General features: G+C 49.6%; 1 protein-coding gene across 4 annotated transcripts in view; it reads left to right on the top strand.

Moving 5' to 3' along the window:
* Positions 1-25,366, top strand: part of TPR (translocated promoter region, nuclear basket protein) — a 196,773-nt gene that overhangs the window by 53,094 nt on the left and 118,313 nt on the right. For all 4 annotated transcript variants that reach the window (XM_077277613.1, XM_077277611.1, XM_077277610.1 and 1 more), the window contains exons 12-15: positions 9,546-9,743; positions 9,833-9,940; positions 12,802-13,028; positions 13,661-13,824. In XM_077277613.1, coding sequence (XP_077133728.1) covers positions 9,546-9,743; positions 9,833-9,940; positions 12,802-13,028; positions 13,661-13,824 — 697 coding nt within the window. The remainder of the gene's footprint in view (positions 1-9,545; positions 9,744-9,832; positions 9,941-12,801; positions 13,029-13,660; positions 13,825-25,366) is intronic.

Here is a 25,366-nt window from a genome sequence, read left to right as displayed (position 1 = left end):
TAAACCCTGAAAAATTATAGGTGTGAAAAAAAACAAACAAACAAAAGCTTGGATCAGAGATATGATTACATTCGCAAAAAGGACCAGTGGTGAATACCAAGGAAGTAATGAATAGGCAGAATAAATACCACATCAAATACAGACACCTGATTCTTTGACACTCCAGATGTACATAATCAAGCAGTCTCTAGTCTGGTGGCAGTAATTTCCCCTCTTTCAACGCTGACTAACCTTTCTCCCAGTCCATGGGCAGATCGTGATGTCGGACGCCAGACTTCGCAGTTGAGGGGTGCGGTCTTCTGGATACCTGCAGTCCAGGGACTCTGGAATTAAGGTATTTTTCCAATCAACTTTCCGGAGCTCAGAGCTATTTGTCTGTCCCTCCAGTGGCAGAATAATTTGTCGGGTCTTCCTGTTCAGATCTGTTCCAACAGCGTCCCCTCCGTGGCATAATTCAGCCATTAAGGGGAACTTGGTAATTTAGTCATAGCAGAGGTCTTGGCGCCTTGCATGGGCTGAACAAAAAGACTCGCCCATATTAGCAGTCCACATACCCAAAGTTGACAACTGGGCTATAGATTTCCTAAGCCTGGAAGAGCTTACCACAGGAGACTGATCCTTGCACATGACTGTCTTTGACCAAATCTCTCTATGGTGGCACACTCCAGACATTGATCTGATGGCATCCAGACTGAACAACAAATTTCCTGGTTTGTATACAGGTCTCCAAATCCGCTAGCGATAAACTCTGATACTCTGTCATCCTCATAATGACAATTCTCTCACCCTTATCTATTCCCTCATCTGCATTTATTACCCAGGTTGATCAAGAAGATCAAAGCGGAAGTTATTCCCGTCATTCTCATGTCTCCAGACCGAGCCTGTAGGCCCTGGTACGTTGAAATGGTCAACCTTCTCGCAGGCTCCCTGTGAAAACTCTCATATTGTCCAGACCTGCCTTCCCAGGGTCACCTCTTCTACCTGAAGTCACGATTACTAAAATTCACAGCATGGCTGATGAAACAACATTTTTAGAAGTTTCAGGCTTTTCTGATCAAGTCATTTAAACCATTAAATTATGGAAGCCATCATCTTCTCATATCTATCATCGTGCTTGGAAGGCCTTTTTTTGCTTATTTGATTCCAACTTCATCATTTCAATTTACCTTTCTGTGCTGTCTCTCCTTGCCTTCTTCCAGTTGAGTCTTGAGTCTGGTCTGGCACTCGGATACCTCAAAGGATTGTCTATCCCCCTGACAAGCGGGGTTTAGCAAGCGCGTCATTCATTCTGCCCATCGGCGCCCCTGTCATTTGTTTGGGGGACACCGATGGGCTTTCATAAGAGCCGGTGGGTCTGATGATGAACCCTGTGCCTGTCATTTAGAGCCTCTCTGAATGCCGCCCGTGGCTGGCGTTCATAGGAGATTGTGATTTCTCCTATACATAGCAGTGCTGAAGCCCTGCAATGTATAGCACAGGTGATTGCAGCTTCAAGTCTCCTAAGGGGTCTATTGAAGACAGTAAAAAGTTTAAAAACTAAAAAAACCTAAAGTTTTTAATCTGAAAAAACAAAGTTCAAATCACCCCTTTTTTGTCCCATTTAAAAATAAAACCCCAAAAAATACACATTTGCTACTTTCAGAAATGTCTGATCTATCAGAACATAAAATATGGTCAATTAAGCCGATTGGTAAACAGCATAACAAGAAAAAGTTCAAAATGCTAGAATTAGGTTTTTTGTCCACCGCAACATTTTAATAAAATACAATAAGAGGTGATCAAAACATTGTATCTACGCCAAAATGCTATCAATATAGAGGTTAGCTCAGGATGCAAAAAATAAGCCCTCACATGGCTTCAGATCCCAAAAAATGTCAAATGTTACAGATCACGGACAGTGGCGACAAAAAACAATTTTTGTTTGTATCTGCGTACGAATACTGAGATGTTCCCGTTTTCCAGTACACTATATGGCAAAATGAATGGTGGTGTTAAAGTACAACTTTTTCCAGAAAAATAAAAGCTATATCTCTTGGAAGAAAAGGAGGAAAAAAAACGAAAACTCGCCAACTAGTGAAGGGGTTAAGGAGGAAATGGTTCTTTCCTCTTTCTGTCCTCTCTCTCTCACCTCTGGTCCTTATACAAATGGGACCTGGTCAGAGCTGTTCATCACTACCTGTTGGTGACGGCCTTTTTCTGATGTTCCGATTCTTTTAACCATAGAGGTGTCCCTGATCGGCTACGATCACTTGCTGGATTCGCTCTGCCATTCTGGAAGTGTCAGGCAAAGGACAGATCTCCTCCACCGGGCAGTTTGTCATCAGTCCTCTCTTTTGCAGCTCTGCAAGGCTGCTTCCTAGTCCTCTGTACATAATTTCTCTAAGGCTACTTTCACACATCAGGTTTTTTGTTTCAGGCACAATCCGGCAATTTTTTTATAAAACTGATCCGTTTTTGTTTAAGCTGGATCCGTTTGTTTCTCATAGAGTTGTATTAGCGCCGGATTGTGCCTGAAGGACATGCATTTCATCCGTTTTGTGCCGGAACCGTCCCTTCAGGCTTTTTTGCTGGACACTGTGCGTCGAAAAAGCCTGAAGGGACGTTTCCGGCAATAAACGCATGGAATCCGCTTTTTACACATTGAGCATGCCCAGAAGCTTTGTTCGTTCTCGTTCTCTCTCGCTCTCTCTTTCTCTCACAATTTACAGATCGCACCTTCGTCTCGTGAGATGCAAGAGTGGCTAGAAAGATGCTGCAAGCGGCAGTTTATTAGCTCTTGACCTGAGGGAATTGCCTCTGTTCTGCTTGCATCTTTCATTATTTTCTGTTTTCCCAGCCCTTGGGACTTTTATCTAATGGTTTTCTTGTGTCCACCAATGAAGCAACATAGATTTTACAGCAAGCACTTCATTGGGGGACACTGCTCACATCCCTTCCTTTGTGCCTGTCGGGCCAGTGCCGTGTAATGAATTCTCTTGTGATTTGCTTTTCTCTATCGCCTCTCATTGGGGGACACCGGAACCATGGGGTGTATGCTGCTGCCACTAGGAGGCTGACACTATGCAAATAAAAAAGCTAGCTCCTCCTCTGCAGTGTACACCCCACCGACAGGAAATAGGATATTCAGTTTAGCTTGGTATCAGTAAGAGGTGGACACGGGTCTTTCACTAGACCCTTATCTACCTCAATGTGCGTCGTTTCTTTTCAGGTTTCCGGAGGGATACAGGGTGAACAGTCACACCTGTAGTCCCACAATACGGACTATGAGTACTGCGTGTACTGCCACCTCGTATCCTCATAGATCCCTAAGCAGGACCATGATCCTAGCACACAAGCGTGCTCAGAAGTCCGGTCCTAGCTCCGTCCCCCACCCACTCGCCCACCAGAGCCTGTCGGTTGGAGGAGATGAGGACGTCTATCAGCTTGGACGTCTCATTCCTCTTCAGGTTAGTATCGGCGTGGGAAGTTGAGGTGACTCCGGCGGGTCCCCTGCATCCTCCTTAGGTTGCCGTCTCATCGCTGGTGCCCTGGACCTGTGCAATGATGCCGGTCACAGCTACAGCCGGGAGCAATCTACAGGACTCTACTATTACTGTGAGTAGCTCTGCTATGCAGTCTATTACTCCCCTCTCCTGTTCACCTAACCTTCGGGCATCATTTAGTGGGTCTGCTCCCAGGCCTAATCCTATAAGGAGAGCGTTCCCGTCCTCCTGCTTCCTCTTGTCAGCTGCAGCAACTCCCTGTCCAGGAGTCCCTACCCCGGGTGAGACCGAGACCCCTATCCCTGGGTGGGCTTTCCTTCTGTCTCAGTCTGGGGCGGACCTCACCAGGATGTCACGACCTTGGTGTACGTGCCTGACCGCAGTTGCTAGTGGGTCATTCTCTGTCCAGCCTTGTTCAACTCAGGCCACAAGAGATACAGAGCAAAATTCTAGGTTCCTTTTTTCAGAGGGATATAGGGTGAACAGTCACACCTGTAATCCCACATTATGGACTATGAGTACGGCATGTACTGCTACCCCGTATCCTCATAGATCCGACAGCAGGACCATGATCCTAGCACACAAGCGTGCTTAGAAGTTTGGTCCCAGCTCCATTCCCCACCCACTCGCCCTCCAGAGCCTGTCGGTTGGAGGAGACGAGGACGTCCACCATCAGCTCCATGGACGTCTGACACCTTTCTTTCCTGCTCCATCTTGCCCTCCGGTCTGGACCGGTGAGATCCCCCTTCCTGATCCTCCTCTCTCTCGAGAGAGAGACACCGGCTTCCTCGGTCATGTTTGCAGAGGAAGTTTCAGACTTGGTTTCACTACAGGTACATAACCTTATTGTTGCGATCAACCAGACCCTAAGCAACCCGCAGAATAGGCGGTTTCGTTTAGACGGTCAAACCACCCTCCAAGGTCTTTGCCCCACACACTGAATTTGTGGTGGTACTTGCCAGGGGAATTGCGAGCCATACCAGATGCTTTCAGACAGGGAAGCGTCTCGGCATCCTATATTCCTTCTCCCCTGAGCTCATCGCTAACTGGACTGATTCCTCGACAGGAAGCGGGCAATTCTGGACTCGTCAGTTCCCAGACTGTCTACCAACTTGGCATGGGTTCCAAGGATACAATTACAGAATCGCTGGATAAATCAGCCTTTGAAACGGCTGCTTCTACTTTGTGCCTCGGCAATTGCCTCTACCTGGGTCTCAAGGACCATAGCTAGATGGACCAAACAGCCTTTTAAGAGCACCCTGGCTGGAGCTCCTCTGGGGGAGCTAGCCGACCTGACAGACCAGATTTCCTATGCAGGGAAATATTTGGTATCTGCCTCCCTAGATGCGCGGCTTGTACAGTTCACGCGTCCAGCAATATGGTGGCCATCCGACGGAATATTCGGCTCTACACACAGCAGGCGGACTTGTCTTCAAGAAGTCCCTTACCGGCCTCCCCTTCCAGGGGGCCCGTCTCTTTGGCTACATGCTGGAACAAATTATTGACGCCACGGGAGGCACGAGTTCCCTTTGTCCTTTCGCTGTTTTGCGACGTCGGAAGATTCCTCTAGCTAACACAGACTGTGATCTCGTCTGGCTAGAGAAAAGGCTTCCTTTAAGCCTATCCCTTCCCGGCGTTCCCGCAACTCCCATGACTGGTCCACCAGGCCTAGACCTGGCAGATCTTCCTTGGCATAACTCGTGCTAACGGCCCAGCGTTTCTTCCAGTTTGGGCGGGCATCTCCTGCCTTTTTCAGGGATGTTTGGCTGGCTTCGGTGGAGGACGCTTAGATCAGGGGGGTGGTATCCTCTGGATACAAGATAGGGTTCGCTTCGCTTCTTCGAATCCCGCCCTCTAAAAATCCTCCTCTGATCCCAGGTTTCTTTGCGTCCATTACCTTCCTTCTTTGTTCGGAGGTTATTGTTTCCGTCCCACAGCAGGTACGCTTCACAGGTTTCTATTCAAACCTGCTTGTAGTGCCGAAGAAGAGCGTCGCAGTTCGACCCATTCTGTCTCTGAAGTTAGTGAACAGAAGGTTCCGCCTGCGGCATTTCAGGATGAAGTTCCTCTGTTCAGTCCTGGTTTCCATGGATCCACAAGAATTCCTGTGCTCCATGGATATCCAAGATGCCTTGCTCCATCTCCTGATTTTCCTAGTGCTCATTCCATACCTTGAAGTCATCCTCATCAAGCCTCTGCCCCTCTCTCAGGCCCAGGAGAGTCTGACCATCGCCCTCGACTCCCTGTCCCGTTTCTGGTGGCTGGCCAACAGAACAAAGTCTTGTCTTTTTCAGAGTCAGCGTCTCGTCATCTTAGGCATGTTGTTCGACACCGCCGTGGGTTTTTTCTTCTCGAGAAGCGGGCAATTCTCCATACGGAGTTCGCTCTCTGCAGGGCCCTCGGCTGCCTTCCTTCCGTTCAGCTATGACGGTCCTGTGATGCATGGTGACCGCTCCGTAAGCTTTCTCTTTTGCGCTGTTCCACTTGAGACCACTTCAGCAGGCCATCCTTCCTCAGTGGGACACGTCTGTGCTGTCTCTGGATCCTCCGATCCGACTTTCCGTCCGATTCTAATAGCCTCTCAACTGGTGGCTGTCATCCCCTCTCATTCCCCTGGTCCGGTCCTCCCAAGGTAGGTGGTGACGACGGTCACCAGCCTTCTCGGCTGGGTTGCGGTTTCTTGCCGTCCGTCATTGAAGGGGGCGTTGGTCGGAGAAAGAGTCCTCTCTGACGATTGACACCCTTGAGATAGGGGCCTTTCTTCTATTCCTGAGTCACTGGGAAAGGCTTCTCAGAGGTCTGCCAGCCAGAATCCAGACTTCCAATGCCTCGGCTGTGGCTTATGTCAATCGCCAGGGAGGGAATCAGTCTCTTGGCAATGGCGGAGGTATCCAAGATCCTCCTCTGGGCAGAGGCGACGGTTTTGGCACTATCCGCAGTGCATATCCCCGGCGTGGACAACTAGGCCGCAGTGTTTTCTCTGCCACGAGGGCCTTGCGGCAGGACAAGGGTCCCTGCTTCAGGAGGTCTTCCTTCAAATTTGCCTTTGATGAGGAACTCCGTACACGGATCTCCTGGCGGCCCGTCTGCTTAGGAAGGTTTCACCGTTTGTTTTCAAGTCCGTGATCTTCTTGTTGTGGATACCGATACTTTGACCATTCCTGGGTCGCAATTTGTACTTCCCTTTCTGTTCCTCCCTTCCCTTTCTTCCCAGGCTGTTGAAGATCAATGCGGAGGGGGTGCCGGTCATTCTGACCGCACCAGTTTGGCCCAGAAGGTTCTGGTTCGCTGAGATCGTCCATCTCCTCGCGGACTCCCACTGGAGGCCCCCAGTCAGGCCAGATCTTCTGTACCAGGGACCCATCTGCCGCAGAGTTCTTGGTGGTTCAAGTTAACAGCTTTGCTGTTGAAACCTTCCATTTTGGCCGTTTTCTCTAGGTGGGACTTGATGCTGGCCTTGCCCTTAGTTCTCTGAAGGGTCAGATAGCAACCCCTTTCCATCCTTTTTCTGAAGTCTCTTTCAGAAGTCCTTAGCTACTGGCTATCACGGTACGAAGATTTATATCCGTCCCGTTCTCAGATCAGAACTTTTCTTCAAGTGGCGCATGCGGCTCTCCCGTACCACACTCCCGTGGATCCCTGGGACCTCAATCTTGTTCTGGAGGCTCAGTGGAGTTCCCCCCTTGAGCCTCCCCATGAGCCTCACTGTCTGTTCTGTCCTGCAAGGTGGCTTTTCTGGTGGCCATCTCCAGGCGTCTCGGAGTTGGTGGCTCTCTCCTGCCGCCCAATTTCTTGGTTCTTCACCAGGATAGGGTAGTTTTACGGCCTTCGTCGCCTTTTCTTCCCAAGGTGGTGTCCTCCTTTTCCTTGAATAAGATCGTCCTTTCCACCTTTGTCCTGCTCCGATCGATTCTCTGGGGCGTTCGCTGAACAGGCTAGACCTGGTCAGGGCGGTGATGATCTATTTGTCTAGGACCGCCTTCTTTAGGAAGACGGACTGTCTTTTTGTCATTCCAGACGGTACGTCAAGAGGCCTGCCGGCCTCCAAGGTTACGATTGTTCTCTGGATCAGACCTGCCATTCTGGAGGCTCACCGGGTCAAGAACAGAGTGACTCCTCCTGGTATTAAGACTCACTCAGCCCGGGCAGTGGGCACCTCCTGGGCGGTACACCATGTGGCATCCGCCCTACAACTTTGCTAGGTGGCAACCTGGTGTTCCGTTCACTCTTTTGCCAAAGGTCATAAGCTCCATACCTGCGCTTCGGCAGTCACCAGCCTAGGCGGAAGCATCTTGTAGGCGGCAGTGGTGAGTCCTCCGACCTGAATGGAGTTTTTCTGCTGTTCCCACCCCAGGGACTGCTTTGGGACGTCCCATGGTTCCTGTGTCCCCCAATGAGGCGATAGAGAAAACAGGATTTTTGGTTGCTTAACGTAAAATCTGTTTCTCGGAGCCTTCATTGGGGGACACAGCACCCTCCCAAGTTGAACAGCTCTTTTTATTATGTTATACTGTTAATGTTTGCGTTCTTTGAACGCTCTTTGAGTGTTTGAAACTGTTAAACTGTAAAGCGCTGCTTAAATTTGTTGGCGCTATATAAATAAAGATTTATTATTATTATTATTATTAATCTTTCTCGTTTACACGTTGCTTCTCCTACTGCTTTCTCACTAACTGAATATCCTACTTCCTGTCGGTGGGGTGTACACTGCAGAGGAAGAGCTAGCTTTTTTATTTGCATAGTGTCAGCCTCCTAGTGGCAGCAGCATACACCCATGGTTCCTGTGTCCCCCAATGAAGGCTCCAAGAAAGATTTTATGGTAAGCAACCAAAAATCCTGTTTTTATGTTGCTTTTCCTATTGCTTTCTCACGGAGTAGCTTGGTACGAGTAGACGGATGTAACCGGTTTAGAAACTTCTTCTTCTTTTTTTTTTTTTTTTTATACAAATTTTAGCTGTTTATTATTATTTATTGTTATAGCGCCATTTATTCCATGGCGCTTTACATGTGAGGAGGGGTATGCATAATAAAAACAAGAACAATATTCTTAAACAATACAAGTCATAACTGGTACAGGAGGAGAGAGGACCCTGCCCGCGAAGGCTCACAATCTACAAGGGATGGGTGAGAATACAGTAGGTGAGGATAGAGCTGGTCATGCAGCGGTTTGGTTGATCGGTGGTTACTGCAGGTTGTAGGCTTGTCGGAAGAGGTGGGTCTTCAGGCTCTTTTTGAAGGTTTCGATGGTAGGCGAGAGTCTGATGTGTTGTGGTAGAGGGTTCCAGAGTAGGGGTGATACGCGAGAGAAATCTTGTCTACGATTGTGGGAAGAGGAGATAAGAGGGGAGTAGAGAAGGAGATCTTGTGAGGATCGGAGGTTGCGTGTAGGTAAGTATCGGGAGACGAGGTCACAGATGTATGGAGGAGACAGGTTGTGGATGGCTTTGTAAGTCATGGTTAGGGTTTTGTACTGGAGTCTCTGGGCAATGGGGAGCCAGTGAAGGGATTGACAGAGGGGAGAGGCCGGGGAATAGCGGGGGGACAGGTGGATTAGTCGGGCAGCTGAGTTTAGAATAGATTGGAGGGGTGCGAGAGTGTTAAAGGAGGAGGTTGCAGTAGTCAAGGCGAGAGATGATGAGGGCATGGACTAGGGTTTTTGCATATTCTTGGTTAAGGAATGTACGGATTCGTGAAATATTTTTGAGTTGAAGTCGGCAGGAAGTGGAAAGGGCTTGGATATGTGGTTTGAAGGAGAGATCAGCTATTTGACAGTACCAGCAAAGTATGAGAGTTCATAAATCTCATGCACATGGCTTTTTTTTTTTTTTCCTCGGTATTTTGTGCTAAACCTTAGGCTTTGCAGCATGGAGCATATATCGCTTCTTTCAGCGTTGTTCCGGCATATTTCACCCATTGAAAGCAATGGGTGGTGAAAAGAAACATTGACATTAAGTCACAAAATGTGTTTGTTTATTGTGCATGTTTATGTTCATTATTGCTGCTGTTTCAGCATACTATATAATTCTAGATTACGGTTGATTTGGTGTATTTTTCGTCTTTTAGCTCTATAATGCATACATGGAAACGCAAGACCAATTACTAATAGAAAAGCAGGAAAATAAAAGAATTACCAAGTACTTGGATGACATAGTGAAAGAAGTTGAGGCTAAAGCGCCCATCCTGAAACGTCAGCGAGAAGAGTATGAGCGTATGCAGAAAACCGTGGCAAGTCTGTCTGCTAAACTTGAATTGGCTATGAAGGTATTATTTTATTTTTATTTTCTTTCTGTCATAGTTAATTTTTTTTTCCCTACTTACGTTTTTCTATTTTTTTTTTTTTTTAAATTTAGGAGATTCAGTGTTTGCATAATGAAACTGATAATGCAAACAAACGTTCCTCAGTTCTTGAAAAAGAAAACCAGAGGTTTGAGTTACAAGTGAAAGATCTTTCCCAACAGGTACAGTTTTTTAATATAGTTGGTGAAAAGTCTATGGTCTATAAATGAGACCTTTTCAGGCAAGTTTCTTATACAGGAAGACTAAGCAAAATCCCTTTATGCCACTGCAACTAAATTTCCATATACTGTATCTTATAGGGGTTGTCCACTGCTAAGACAACCCCTTCTTAAACTACCTATACTCACCTCCCCTGCTTACTATGTTCCCGTGGTGTCAGTGCTCAAGATCCAGGGGCTGTGATCCAGTGGAATGACTCGGATGCACAACGCCCAATCAGCACTGGCGTCACGGTCCTCATCTTTCGTACAAACTGAACATGAAGAGGAAGTCCGGGCTACAGCTGATCCCTGACTTCCTCTACATGTTCATTTCGATAGAAGGCATGGACAGTGATGCCAGCGGTAAGTGGGCCACCACATGTCATTCTACCGTATCACATCCCCGGGACCACGAGTACGGACACCGCTGGAACGGAGCCAGCACGGGAGGGGAGTTTAGGTTTAATGTGCATGATCTAACTAACTTGCTAGTGCCTGGTGACCTGAATGACAACATCTGGTTACCATGGTAGGGTCCCTTCCGCAGGAAGCCGGCAACTTCAGCAGTGGTGCGATGCTGCATGCCTGGTGTCGCTGATAAGGCAGTGCATTGCTTTCCTGGTGGCCATTTCTCTGACGTCGTGGGCCGCCGGTCCGAGATCCTAGTCTTTGCATGCACCGCCGGAGGCGTCCCACAGCTTCAGGAAAATCACTGCTGGAAAAGCAATGCACTTCGCACTGCCTTACCGTCGACTCTGGGCTCACAGTATCGCACCAGTGGGGCACCCCTTTTGTTCACCCAGGACCTGCAGTATTGCCCCACTTCTGGAAGGGACCATGCCTTCTGTGACCCCACTCCAACACCGCCACCCCCCCAGGTAAGATACCTTAAGTTTGGACTATAAGATGAGCCCCCAACTTAAAAAAAAATCTTTTTTTTCCTATTTTCCTCCCCAAAATTTGAAGTGCGTGTTATAGTCCAGAAATTACAGTAATTTTAAAGATTGCGCTTCTAAACCATGTTATAGCATTTCTTGTTTCTTTTGAGCAGTTCTCTTGTACCGATTTAGAGTAGTTTAGGAAAGTTTAAGTGAGTATGTCCAATGTACATCTCTCAGTAATAAGATCACTAAATATTTTTAAAGGGAATCTGTCACCTAATTTTGGCCTATAAGCTGTGGCCACCGCCATCAGGGGCATATCTACAACGTTCTGTAATGCTGTAGATAAGCCCCCGATGTAACTTGAAAGATAAGAAAAACAAGTTAGATTTTACTCACCCAGGGGCGGTCCTGGTCCGATGGGCGTCGCGGTCCGGTCCGATGGATGTCGCGGTCCGGGTCCGGCGCCTCCCATCTTCATGCGATGACGTCCTCTTCCTTGCTTTCTGTTGCAGCTCCTGCGCAGGCGTACTTTATCTGTCCTGTTGAGGGCAGAGCAAAGTACTGCAGTGCGCAGGCACTGGGCCTCTCTAACCTTTCCCGGCGCCTGCGCACTGCAGTACTTTGCTCTGCCCTCAACTGGACAGATAAAGTATGCCTGCGCAGGAGCTGCAACAGAAGAAAGGAGGATGACGATCATATGAAGATGGGAGGCGCCGGACCGTGATGCCCATCGTACCAGACCGCCCCCCCCCCCTGGGTGAGTATAATCTAACTTTTTTTTTCTTATCTTTCAGGTTACATAATGGGGGGGTGCTTATCTACAGCATTACAGAATGCTGTAGATAAGCCCCTGATGCCGGTGGCCGCAGTTTATAGGGCCAAAATTGGGTGACCGATTCCCTTTAAGCTGAGTTAGCCCATTTGAAACTAAAGGTGGCTTTCAGGGGCACAATATTGGAGGGGGGAGTGTTAATATTCAGGGCATATGATTTGGAGAAGTTAATTTTAAAAGTAGCGATGGCATTGTATAAGCAGAATTCTGCCATCACGTTTGGAAAAGAGATAACTGGATTTGTGATGAGGAAAAGCAAATCTGTGTAGGCTACAATCTGGTTTGAAAATTGCCAATACAGAGGCCCATAATGTTTGTTTTGGACTGATTCCTGCTTAGTAAGGGTTCCAGAGTAAGTATAAAAATTAAAGGAGTCAATGGAGACCCTTGATTTGTGCAATTGCGTATCACAAACTACTGTGATAAAACCCCATTTAGCTCCATACAAGCAGTCGGTTTTGTCCATAAGGCAGAAATCCAACGTAGCATGTTAGGTTTTGGTCATTAATGCCTTGTATATGGCGCTGCAGGAGCTGTGTTCTTGCAAGCCGCCATATATTTACGGCGTGCTGATCGTGCCGATTTGAGAGCAGTGCTAGTACTGATCGCTGGCGTTTAACCCTTCTGATGCCGGTGTTACTATTGAGGGGAATCCCAGAGGAGGGAGCTCCTTTCTGGGGCTCTCCGGTCCTGTGTCAGATTTCTACTCTCAGGAAATGTATTCTTACCAATAATTGGGGGTTTAGTATAACTTTTTTTTATTTTGTAATTTAAATGTAAACTGCACTTGTGAAAAGTATGAAAATAGTCTTCACAACATGAGCCGCAGAATGTTGAAAAACCACTGGCGGTGAAAGTTAGTAGATTCTGACACTGTTTGCTTTTGACATTATAATCGTGATCAGGAATGTCCTAGGTTTCAGCAGCTATCATTAATTATGCCTGTATGTTGTGTGCTTTTGTGTGTCCATGTACCCAAGTACAGAAGCTTGTGCACTAGGTTTGTGTTGGCTGACTTGGGACCTTACAGTCTGAGCACTTTTTTTGTCTGGCCTTTTTTGAATGTCCTTTGAGTATTGCAACTTGTTTTTTCCCCTTTTCTATAGATCAGAGTTCTCCTAATAGAACTGGAAGAAGCAAGAGGAAACCATGTGCAAAGGGATGACGACGTCAGCTCCGCTAATATCAGCAGTTCATCTGAAGTGATAACGCAGCACTTGGTCACTTTCAGAAACATTGATGAACTCCAGGAGCAGAACCAAAAATTACTTGTCGCATTGAGAGAGCTTGGTGAAGCCAAAGAAAAAGAAGAGCAAGAAGCCGCTGCCGCACAGTAAGCCGCGGACAGTGCACCGATGAGGGTTACACTGGGATTCGCTCTTATTACTTCGTCTTTCGGGTCAATTTATTCTGTGAAATTCCATGGTTTCAGATAACGTGTAGCCAGAATGCACCAAAGCTATTCATACAAGGCCAAGTGTGGTTGATACCATGCTGTACTTGTTTCCATTGGGAAATAGTGACTGGTATAACTAAATTAGAGATGCCATCCGAATATCCGCAATATTGCAAAGAGCTGAACCTCGAGAGACTTTAATATAGATATGTACATGCGAAATTCTCACACATGGCAGTGTAGTAATTGGCCAGTACAAAGCCGTAGACTCCTGGGTGGCTCGGAGCTCACGTATTATAGCTGTAGAGATCACCTATAGGTGTAGTATTTCGGTGATTGCACCAGTTATTTACACATGGCATGTAGTGTAAACAGGTGTATATCTGTCCAGCAACCTAGGACTAGAGAAGCCATGTGCAAATATCTGATGCCAATGTTGTACAATATGAATCAAGTAGTGAATACTACAGCAAAGTAGGTGGATCTGAGCTTTTATCAACCCTTCAAAGAAATGTTTTTGTTGTGATTGTTGTTTGCTTTGTGTATTAATGCAGTAACTCTGTCACTAGGCAAAATGATTTGAGGCGGGAGCTGGACATGGCTCTTTCTGAATTGGAGCAGCTTCGTGAAAACCGTCAGCATCAGATGCACATGTTTGAGTCTGTTGTACGCCAGCGAGACATGTATCGTATTCTGTTGGCTCAGACGACTGGAGTCACGCTACCTGCTGCAGGTAAGGTATTTCTGTAGGGGACAATGTAGAATTGCCTCAGGATACGTAAGCATTATCTTACAGCAGACTTGTCATCAGAATATTTGCTCTACTGAAGGGAATGGTGAAATAAAAAAGAGAAAAACCGCCGAAAAGTCCAAAAAATATATTTCTTTATCGCTTCATTGGGGGACACAGACAACCGTGGGTGTATGCTGCTGCTGCTAGGAGGCTGACACTATGCAAAAAAGGAAAAGGCGTAGCTCCTCCCTGGCTGTATACATCCACCGACAGGCACCAAAAACCTCAGTTTGTGCTTAGTGTCTGTAGGAGGCGAACCTGGATCTAACCTTGGTTTCCCTTACAGGTTTTAATTGTTTTTATTAACGTTCTTCTTTATCTTTCAGATACAGTATTTCAGGGAATCAGGGTGTAATCTCTCACCCTGCCTCCCCAGGAGGGCGGCTGAGCGAGCAGTGCGGTGTCGCCCGCATCGCAACTCTCAGTCCGCCGGCAGGACATTATTCCGTCACCCGTCTAATCGGTGGCGGTCCTAGCCAAAAATGTCCCCCTCACCCCTCTCCTCGGAGAGGGCTTAGAGGAAGACTGTGGTCACCAGCGGTGACCCTCCTCCTTGTCATAGGGGTTGGGGCCGTCTTCTGGATGAAGGATTCCTCCTCTAGCGACCCTTTCTTCAACGGGCCCCTGGACGATCCTCTGATCTTATGGAGCCGGATTAAAGAAAAGTAAAGGATCATCGTCCCCCCTTTACTGTCCACAGCGCCCAGGTGAATTTACTCCCGCCAGACTACCCGCTCCTCACAGCAGTATTTTAGCATATCGGGTGCCCCTGCGCTCCTCCGGTCTTTTCTTCACTCCCCTGTGTCACCGGATCCTTCTCCCAACGTTTTACTTTCATTTTTACCATTCCGGCTGGCCACGCCCCCCGCCTTGGGCGTGCTTTCTCGGCACTCTTCACAACTCAGGATCGCTCTTGCAACCAGGCATGCCCCCCTTTACTGCGCGACCCTATCAGGAGCCTTGGCTCATTCTCTTCAGCGCATCAGCTCTTTAGACACGCCTCTTTCTCACCGCAGAGACTTCCTGCTTTTGCAGCACCGGGGACAGGAGGGATCGTACATTGGGGGACACAGATTACTCTGCTCTGCGGTACGGTAGGCCTTTTTCAGCGCTATCTCTGCTCCTCTCCTCGGTACTACCTATACTGCTCCAGGTTCACCTAAGCCTATTCTAATTGATAGCGCTGCAGAATTTCCTTATGTCCAACTCTTCTGGAGCCTTCCTTGCCAACCGATCATAACTCATTACGCCTGCGCTTGTTGCGAGAAAAAGTGGTCAGTAGGCCAATCGTCGCCTTTCTGCCAGTCCTGCCGTCCTCCTACCATGTCTGCCCCACAGGAAGCTTCCGACTCTTGGGATGGGTGCACTCCCCCTCCCCCAGAGTGGGCCGTTGCTATGTCGCAGTCGGTATCTGATTTGACTAAGGTTTCCCAGTCTGGTCCAGGCGCTTGAACGTCTTCCACAGCTGTCCATAGCCACCAGTGCTCCGACAGTCTCTCGTGGCGAGTTGCACGCACCTGATGTCTACCCACAGGGAGACAAACCAGCCAGCCTTTATAGAAAAAGGACTCTCTGGCTCTTCGTTCAGTTCTCTGGGTCCCTCCGCAGCTCTCAAGCTGCTATCCTCCTCCCAATTCCCCTCTTCGGAGGAGGACATTGGGTCTGATGTGGATTCCCAGTCCGGTTCTGACTCCGATTCAGACCAGGCTTCTAGCATGCAGGCTATCGTGGATAGTCTCATCTCGGCTATCTGTCAAATCCTCAAACTGACACAGGACGAGGTTCCCTCCCAGAACCCCTCCATCTCTTTTAAGCAGGTAAAGCGTCCCTCGCTCCTTTCCCAACCACGAGGAGTTTGAGTCTACCATTTCTAAGCACTGGGAACATCCTGAAAAGCGTTTTTCAGGTATGAAACTTCTGGACATTCTCTATCCCTTTAGCGCTGATCTTCTTTCTAAATGGGCTGAGTCCCCCAAGGTGGACCCGCCGATCTCTCGTCTTTCTTCTAAGGGTAGTTTCACACTAGCGTTTTGAGGAGCTGAGGAGGGCTGCGGACTTCCTCCGTGAAGCCCTGCCCTCGGCTGCACCTCCGCCGCTAGCTCCGCCTACTTCTGCATGCGGCCTGCGTACCTATCTTTAATATTAGGTATCCGCATGCGTCGTTTTGACGATGCGGCGACCAGCGTAGAACGCAGCTTGTAGCAATTTTTTTTTTCTCCGCATACAGCCGCACGACCTGCGTACCTAATGTTAAAGATAGGTACGCCGGCCGCATGCAGAAGTAGGCGGAGCTAGCGGCCGATGGCGGGGCTTCACGAAGGAAGTCCGCAGCTCCTCAAAACGCTAGTGTGAAACTAGCTTAAGACGGTTCTATCCTTACCGGATGGTGCGTCCCTTAAGGACAGAACGGACAGACAAAATGAGGCGCTGGCCAAATCAGGCTTTGAAGCAATGAGTGCTTCCCTCTGTCCCAGTTTCCCTTCCACCTGGGTGGCAAAAGCCAACTCTACCTGGGCCAAGATCCTTCGCCGGGGCATTTTGGCTTCAGCTATTCCTAACGAGCTAGCTAATCTTGCAGACCAGATTAACCACGCAGGCAAATACCTTCTGACTGCTTCTCTAGATGCAGCAGCCTGTGCAAGTAGCAACATTGTCGCTTTGTCCTTCGCCTCATTGGGGGACACAGACCGTGGGTGTATGCTGCTGCCTCTAGGAGGCTGACACTAAGTGATACAAAGAAAGTTCTCTCCTCCCCTGCAGTATACACCCTCCTGCTGGCTCTCAGCTAACCAGTTCTTCCTTGGTGTCTGTAGGAGGCACATGGGTCTGTTTCAGACCCCAACGTTTTTATTTTATTTTTTACTTTTCTGTAAATTTTTATTTTTTAATTAACGGAGTGAAGGGGGCGACGGTTCCTTTCAAGGTTCCGATCTCCCCCGAATCATCAACAGGCAAGCACAGCGAGTATACCTCCCCGTACCTTTCCTGCGACGTGGGAAGCCATGCCTGAGCTCACTTCAGGGGCGACGGTTCCTTTCATGGTCCCGATCTTCCCACACCAGGAGCAGGCGACCACATGGAGTGTCGCCTCCATGTATCCTCTCCTGGAGCCAGGCCCAATGCCGGACAACTGGCCCTGTCCACCCGAGGGCTGAACTCCGTGGATGTACAGAGTCCCCTCTCTATGGCGTCCGAGCAGCGCCCACTGTCCCACCACTGTGAAAGCGGATGGCACAAGGAGGCGGACGGTTCCTCTCCACCTCCCTAACAAAGGGATGGTCGATTTGAGGTTTAGCCCTGCACCATCCACGCTGCACAGAACAGCGCTGAAACCCACATCCGCGGCGGCTCCATGCCGGGACGCGCACCGATGGTGAGTGGATTCATCTTCAGAGGGATATCCACATGCTGACAGGCAGCCTCAGCCACTTTCCTGTGGCCCACCTCTCTGAGGTAACGCTCTGGCCGGCTGCAAAAATTTAGCTCCCGGCTTCGGCCGATGTGTAGGCCGCATCCCCGAAGTCTCACCTGGAACGCCCCGCTGGTGTCGCCCTCCGGCTACAGAAATTTAGGCCCCGGCTTGGGCCTATTCAACATCGTGTCCGTGGCTCTGCCCCCCAAAGTGGCGCTTCTCGCTCTCTGCGAGATTTTATCAACTCTGCAACTCCCGGTGGCCATCTTGGTCCACCCAGCCGGCTCACACTGGGGCGACGGTTTTTTGAATTAAAGGGGCACATCCACTTTACATCAGTAACGACCAGTATTCCCTGGTCTTAAAGGCACACAACCAGTATTCCCTGGTCTTAAAGGCACATGACAGTATTTCCTGGTCTTAAAGGCGTATGACCAGTATTCCCTGGTCTTAAAGGCGCATGACCAGTATTCCCTGGTCTTAAGGGCGCATGACCAGTATTCCCTGGTCTTAAGGGCGCATGACCAGTATTCCCTGGTCTTAAAGGCGCATGACGACCAGTATTCCCTGGTCTTAAAAGCGAATGACCAGTATTCCCTGGTCTTAAAAGCGAATGACCAGTATTCCCTGGTCTTAAAGGCGCATGACCAGTATTCCCTGGTCTTAAGGGCGCATGTCCAGAATTCCCTGGTCTTATAGGCGCATGACGACCAGTATTCCCTGGTCTTAAAAGCGAATGACCAGTATTCCCTGGTCTTAAAGGCGCATGACCAATATTCTCTGTTCTTAAAAGGCGCATGACCAGTATTCCCTGGTCTTAAGGGCGCATGACCAGTATTCCCTGGTCTTAAAGGCGCATGACCAGTATTCCCTGGTCTTAAAGGCGCATGACCAGTATTCCCTGGTCTTAAAGGCGCATGACCAGTATTCCCTGGTCTTAAAGGCGCATGACCAGTATTCCCTGGTCTTAAAGGCGCATGACCAGTATTCCCTGGTCTTAAAGGCGCATGACCAGTATTCCCTGGTCTTAAAGGCGCATGACCAGTATTCCCTGGTCTTAAAGGCGCATGACCAGTATTCCCTGGTCTTAAAAGCAAATGACCAGTATTCCCTGGTCTTAAAGGCGCATGACCAATATTCTCTGTTCTTAAAGGCGCATGACCAGTATTCCCTGGTCTTTAAAGGCACATGACCAGTATTCCCTAGTCTTAAAGGCGCATGACCAATATTCTCTGTTCTTAAAGGCGCATGACCAGTATTCCCTGGTTTTAAGGGCGCATGATCAATCCGAGGAGCCCTCCACCGCCAACCCCAGCTTATCCTCTAGTTCCCCTCAGTGGACTTCGTCACTGACCGCAATCCATGGTTCTCTGACCAAGAGATTAAATCCCTTTGTGTACCCTATGTGGCTTGGAGTGCTCGCAGGACCGATATACATGGTCCCTATCCTACATGGGAGCCGTCAGCTAGCAGGGGCCGCAAGTATTCTAGAAACGTACAGGTGTCTAGAAACATACAGGCATCTAGAAAACGGAAGTTTTCATTTTCTGCTCCCTCACCAATGATTTGATGACAACAAGTCTCTGAATATGGATTAGATATTGCCTGAAATTGCCAGAGCTTCAGAGAAGAGTAACCAATCTCGTTACATTGACGAAGACTCTGGCTCTGCTCTAGACTACGCAGTGTCCCTCAGAAGGAGACTAGACTCCCTCGTAGAGCATTTGCCATTCAGTTCGGATAAGCGATTCACTGGACAGAAGCCTCTACGTGTGATGCCATGCCTGGCCTGATTTTTAAGGGCGACGAGTCCTTTAAAGGGCACCGATCTCCCCACACCCCCCTCTGCATCACCACTGTTTAGCGGATGATGCAAGAAGGCGGACAATTCCTCTCCACTTCCCTGTTAAGAGGTTGATGGATCGAGGGTTCCTAATTTTTATCTCTGTACCGTCAAAAGAAAGCGGCGATGGCAAGAGACTATGACCTGCCGGATGCAGCCGCACATTCTGCCACGGGGCAGATTAACCGGGTAGAATCTCCTGTGGTATACCTACCAGTATCCCTACCCGATGGGTCATCAATTACAAATACCACGGACTGTCAGATAGCAAATCTGGTTCCTTCCGTCTTGCGGCTTCAGGTTCAGCGCTCTATCCTCCCTAGCCGCCGCATTGATTGCTAGAGCAATGGTCTCCTGGCTGGAGACTTTAACTACCTTGATTCACGCCAGTAACAACTGGCCAGTCAAATCTTTTGAGCGGGAGACTGACAAAGGATTGTATAAGGATTGTCCAGCACAGTCTAGATCTAAGGGATCTTGGTTCCAAAAAAGGGAACGAAAAGTAAGACCGACCCTGGACCTCAAACTTCTAACAACCTTTGACATGGTCCTCCTTCTTCAGATGGAGTTCCTCCCCTCAGTCATTACTTCAACAGAACAAGGTGCAGTTTCTGGCATCCATCGACATTCGGGATGCTTACCCTCTTCAAAAATTCCTTCGCGCCTCCATTCGTGAACAGCATTTTCAAGTCACAACCTTGTCCTTCGGCCTTGCTTCCGCACCCAGTGTTCGCACGGGTCATGGCTGATGCCATGTTTTCTCTTGCACCCTAGAGGCGTGCTCATCCTTCCCTGTTTGGTCAACTGTCTAGTCGCCCTTCCAGGACTACGCGGAGTCGTCTATATCTCTCTCACCTGGGCTGGCAGCTACACTTAGACCTCCTCATTTCCAGCCCAGCAGTTATCCTTTTTGAGGATGATCATGCACACTTCTACAAGGATGGTAATTCTCCCTCGAGACAAGGTCATGGCCCTTCAACAGGGAGCTCGTGCAAGGAGAGTTCTGAGGACTTGATTACTCTCTCCCTCATTTCATTCGATTTGCTAGGAGAGTTCTGAGGAAAAATGGTGACGACAATGGAAGCGGTTTCCTTCGCTCGTTTTCAGCAAGTCAAACAGACTTTCAGACGATAGTTTCTGAGCCCCTTCTTCATCCAGGGCCTTTCTCCCGGTTCAATGGTTATTAGTAACTACCAATGCCAGTCGTCTTCTCCCTATCATTGCTCTGGAGACCCGAACGGTAGTCCTACAGCAGGTCCACTGCCTTCTGGCGGGTCACCCTATCCGAATTCAATCGGAAAAATGCCACGGCGGTGCCATACGTCAATCATCTAACAGGTTCCCACGGTCAGGCGCCATAACCGAGGTACCTCACTTTCTCTGATGGGCCGAGATCTATCATTCGGTGATCTCTGCAGTATATATCCCAGGAGTAGAACTCTGGACGGCAAACAAATTCAGCCGTCTGGGTTTCGCCTCAAGTCAGTGGGAACTTCTCCCCGAGGTCTTCCATCAGATCTGCCTTCACTAGAGCTCTCCAGTTGTAGGTCGGATGACATCCAGACTGAATCACAATGTACTCGTGTTCGTGGTTCAGCCTCGAGATCGAAGAGCCATCGCACTCCATGCTCTGGTTCTGCCGTGGTACCAGTTCCCATTCCTCCCCTTCCACTACTTCCGAAAGCCTTTCGGAAGCAGAAAGGGGCCCCAGTGATCCTCCGAGATCCACACTGACCACGTTAGTTTTTGTTTGCGGTGCTAGTATCTTCCCGCCTTATCGCAGCAAAACTGCAAGTAGGGACTTTCTCACAGGAAGTTTTCACATGTAGTTCTTCTCTATCGCATACCGTTAGATCATTGAGACCTTAATGGTCCTAGGAGCCTTACAGTAAACTCCTTTTCATTCGGGCAGACTTTACTATCAGGGAAAGTCACCCCTTTTTTTTTCTCAGCGATATCCTCACTCTCACGAGTCTTTGGAGCTAGCTGCTCTGCTCTTTCAGACTTTTTTCCCTTATTACCTTCAAGGCAAGGTTGTCCTCAGGCCATCCCCATCCCTTATTACCAAGGTGGTAATGTATTACAACTGTTATGAGGGCATAGTTCTTCCCTCATCTCTTTCGGCACCAGTCCACAAAATGGAATGAGTTCCCCATATTCTGGACGAAGTGAGTGCTCTGAGTAGGTGCGTCTCGAGGTCGGCGTCCTTCCGATGGTTGGACGCTTTATTTGGGCTTCCTGACGGTAGAGATAGGCTTCCTGACATTTTCAGGAAGGGTTTAGCCATTTCATCGGCCATGATAACATGGTGAATTTGTTTCACCATCCAGGAGTCCTTCCGTGCTAGAGGTCAGCCTATCTCCCTGTCTATCGAGGGTTCTAGGCACCAGGCGTCGGCAAGGCACGCCTGCAAGCTTGCGGATTCGTCCAGTCCACATGCATTCCTGAAGCACTATAATTCCCACACTTCCACAGATGTGAGTCTGGGCAGGCGGACTCTGCAGGCCGCGGTGGCGCACTTGTAAGTAGCGGTTACACAGGGCCTAATCTGATGTTGCCCCCACCCAGGGACTTCTTTGGGACGTCCCACGGTCTGTGCCCCCCAATGAGGCGAAGGAGAAATAGGGATTTTCGTGTACTCACCGTAAAATCCTTTTCTCCGAGCCAATCATTGGGGGACACAGCTCCCACCCGATTAGCTTGTGCTTGTTTTTATATTCTGACATGCTATACTCTCATATATAATATGACATGCTATACGCTCATATGTTATTGATCTCCTACTGCTTTTGTACCGAACTGGTTAGCTGAGAGCTAGCAGGAGGGTGTATACTGCAGGGGAGGAGCTAACTTTCTTTGTATCACTTAGTGTCAGCCTCCTAGTGGCAGCAGCATACACCACGGTCTGTGTCCCCCAATGATTGGCTCGGAGAAAAGGATTTTACGGTGAGTACACAAAAATCCCTATATACGCCGCATTCTTTGGCTGAAGGCATGGAATGCAGATGTTACTTCAAAAAAGTTCCTCACCAACTTAGCATTTCAGGGTTCCAGGCTTTTTGGTGCTTGTTTGGACCAAATTATCTCAGATGCAACTGGAGGCAAGAGCACTTCCTCCCCCAGTCCAAGCCAAAACGCTTTTTTAACAGAAAGGCCCTCGATCTTTTCGTCCCTTTCGCCCATTTGCAACCCCAGACCCCTCATCTCAACAAGAGCATTCTGCGACTGCGGGGCAACACAGGAAACCCTATTACAAGCCAGTCCCCAGCTGGAGGACCACGGGTCAACCTTCCAGGTCCTCTGGATCTCGTTCCAACAGATACCGTTTTAAGTGACGGGTTGCCCCCACCTGGGAATCTTTCCAGGGTGGGAGGCAGGCTTCTTTTCTTCAAGGACGCCTGGTTCTCAGTGGTCAGCGATGCCTGGGTCAGAGAGATCATTTCCTCCGGTTACAAAAAAGAATTTTCTTCCCTCCCGGAAAATCGCTTCTTTCTCTCTCGTCCACCCAAGCAACCGTCCCATTTACCCGGTTTGCTTCAGGCCGTGATGTCTCTGGTTGCCGCCGGAGTTGTGGTTCCCGTCCCTCCCAACGAGCGTTTACTCTGTCGCCTCATTGGGGGACACAGGACCATGGGTGTTATGCTGCTGTCCACTAGGAGGCGACACTATGCATAATCTGAAAGAGATTAACCGTGGCTCCTCCTCTTCAGTATACACCCCTGGACTGCGTCAGCCTTCTCCAGTTTTTGCTTAGTGTCGCATAGGAGGCACACCTAAGATTTTTTACTCCGTTTTTTATTTCCGACGGATTACAGATGAAGAAAAGTGGGTCTCCTGTGAGACTCCCGGCATGGCTCCTTCCTCGGCCCCCTATTATGGGGTGCCCGGTTGAAGTAGAGATGGCTATTCCCCATGTCGCTCCTTCCCCAGTCCCTCGGGTGCTGGTTCGAAGTCGATACTCCCCCCTCCTTCCCCAATTCCTTTTGGTTTCTGGGTTGAGGTTGAGGTCAAGGCGAGGATAAAGGCCCCTGAAGGTGACAACAGCACCCTCCCTATTCCCCCTCTGGGGGCATTAGGTTGAGATGCCTCAGGTAGGGGCCTGTACAGGCAGCATTCTACAGCTCCCAGCAATGGGCCAACACACTGCGCCTGCATCCAGGGACCCCAGCCCAGCTGCGGGCTCCTGTCGGGGCCGGGGGGAGTGCAGGCAGACATGGCACATACAGACACAGGGCTCCCTGCGCCCCTGTCTCTGTGGCAGCACCGGCTCTATACTGCCTCAGGGGGACCCCTCACAGGACCCCCCTTCCGCTTACAGCCCCACCGCTATCCTGCCTTTAAATCCGGGGGGGTCCGGTTCAGATCCAACCCCCTCCGGGACTTTCGCGCCGGCCTGGAGCCCTTCTGGGCATCAGGCATCTAATTTAGGCCCCGGCTTCGGCCTAGCTGTAGCTGCCGCCTCCTCTCCGCCCGCCCCCTGGATGACAAATATGACGCTCTACAGTGTCATAAAGGGGGTGGATTGAGACAGAAAGGGCGCGTTTTTACACAGCTTTGCCACCTTTTTCTCAGCTCTCCGCCCCCTTGTCCCCCTGCCTCTTCTCCTCGGCGGCCATTTCTACTGCAGCAAGGATTAACCCTGCATCTCCCGATCAGCAGGACTAGGACCAGGCCAGCCAGTCTCCGGGGGGCACAAGACTGTGGATCTTCGGCGCTGGACCTAGGGGCATACTGGTGGGGTAAGATCACAGCTGGGTTGTTTTACTCGGCTGTGAATCCATATTACCTATAAGGCTCCCCTATAGGTTTCTCTACCCCTGTAAGGTCCTCTGCAGCCAGCCCTTCTGCACTCTGTGCACTATGCCGGGCTCAAGGTCCAAGAGAACCAGGCTGGACTGCCATTATGCATTCTGCACAGCCTGTGGGACCGCTCTCCCCAGTGGCAGCACGTAACGCGCTGCCAGGACTCATCCAGACTACTGCATCAGAGCCCCAAGAAGCCCCTGCCAATGCCTCGGTGTCTAATGCCACGCCGGAATGAGTCGCTCAGACGTCGCAATCTATGACGCAGTCTATAGATAACCTAACCTCCACATTGCTTCGGGCTCTGCAGAGTCATGCCTCGGCTATGACCGCTACCCAGCAAAGGGAGAGCTTGACTCGGGAACAGAACGACCTGGCATATCCACGTCTAAGTCAGAGGACGCAAGCGGACCCATAGGTCAAGTCATCTAGACCGTCCCCTTCCAGGGGCAGACAATGCAGATCTCCGCAGTCCCCGACCAGAGAAGGCCTCCTACCCAGCTCACCCAGCAGGGGACGCCTCAGTGATGCACAGGATTCGGAAGGCATCTGCGACTCAGACAAAGAAACGGAGGGGTCCCTGATCCCAATCTCCCCCTAGCAATACAGAGCTAGTCGAGGACATAATCTCCTCCATCCATTGGGTGCTGGACATTTCTAATCTGCCACCAGAGGATTTCCTTTGAAGGACCTCTGAAGCCGCCTAAGGTTTTCTCTAACCACCCAGAATTTAAAGTGATCCTTATAGAGCAGCTCTCACAGCCTGAGAAAAAAATCGCTAATTGCAAATATCTGGAGGCAAGGTACCCTTTCCCACAGAAGGACACCAAGGAATGGACAGATCCACCCGAAGTGGACCCCCAGTCTCTAGACTAGCTGCACAGACCCTCTTTTCACTGCCAGATAGCTCAACCCTCAGGGACGCAGCAGACCGGCAGTTAGAACGCATGGCTCGTTCAATTTTCGAGGTGGCAGGGGCCTCCCTGGCTTCCGCGTTCGCTTCAGTTTGGGCTGCCAAGGCCATACTGGCTTGGGCCAAAACGTTTACAAGCTGGCCTCCAAGCATCTGCTCCTTAGCTGTCGGACCAAGCGGTTCAAATAGCAGTTGTAGCAGATTACATGCTTCATGCAGCTCTGGATTCAGCAAGGGGCATAGCGGGGATAGCATCAAATGCCCTCACGATTCGGCGTATCCTCTGGCTGCGGAATGGAAAGCGGACGCAGCCTCAAAGACCTCCCTCACGCACCTGGGGTAAGAGTACCTCTCTCCCTCAACTGAAACCTATACACACTTACAAGAAGTGTAACAAAAACGATTCTGATCCTTTCGGAATTCCTCGGGCTGGTCCGTCTCGCGTCCAGTACAAAATCATAACCGTTCCCCACACAGGGACAACTCATGGTCGACGCAAAGGTCGGAAAAG

This window comes from Ranitomeya variabilis, chromosome 8 (assembly GCF_051348905.1).
Source record: "Ranitomeya variabilis isolate aRanVar5 chromosome 8, aRanVar5.hap1, whole genome shotgun sequence".
NCBI lineage: Eukaryota > Metazoa > Chordata > Amphibia > Anura > Dendrobatidae > Ranitomeya > Ranitomeya variabilis.
The sequence above is the reverse complement of the archived record's forward strand: the minus strand, read 5'-3'. Positions and strand labels throughout refer to the sequence as shown.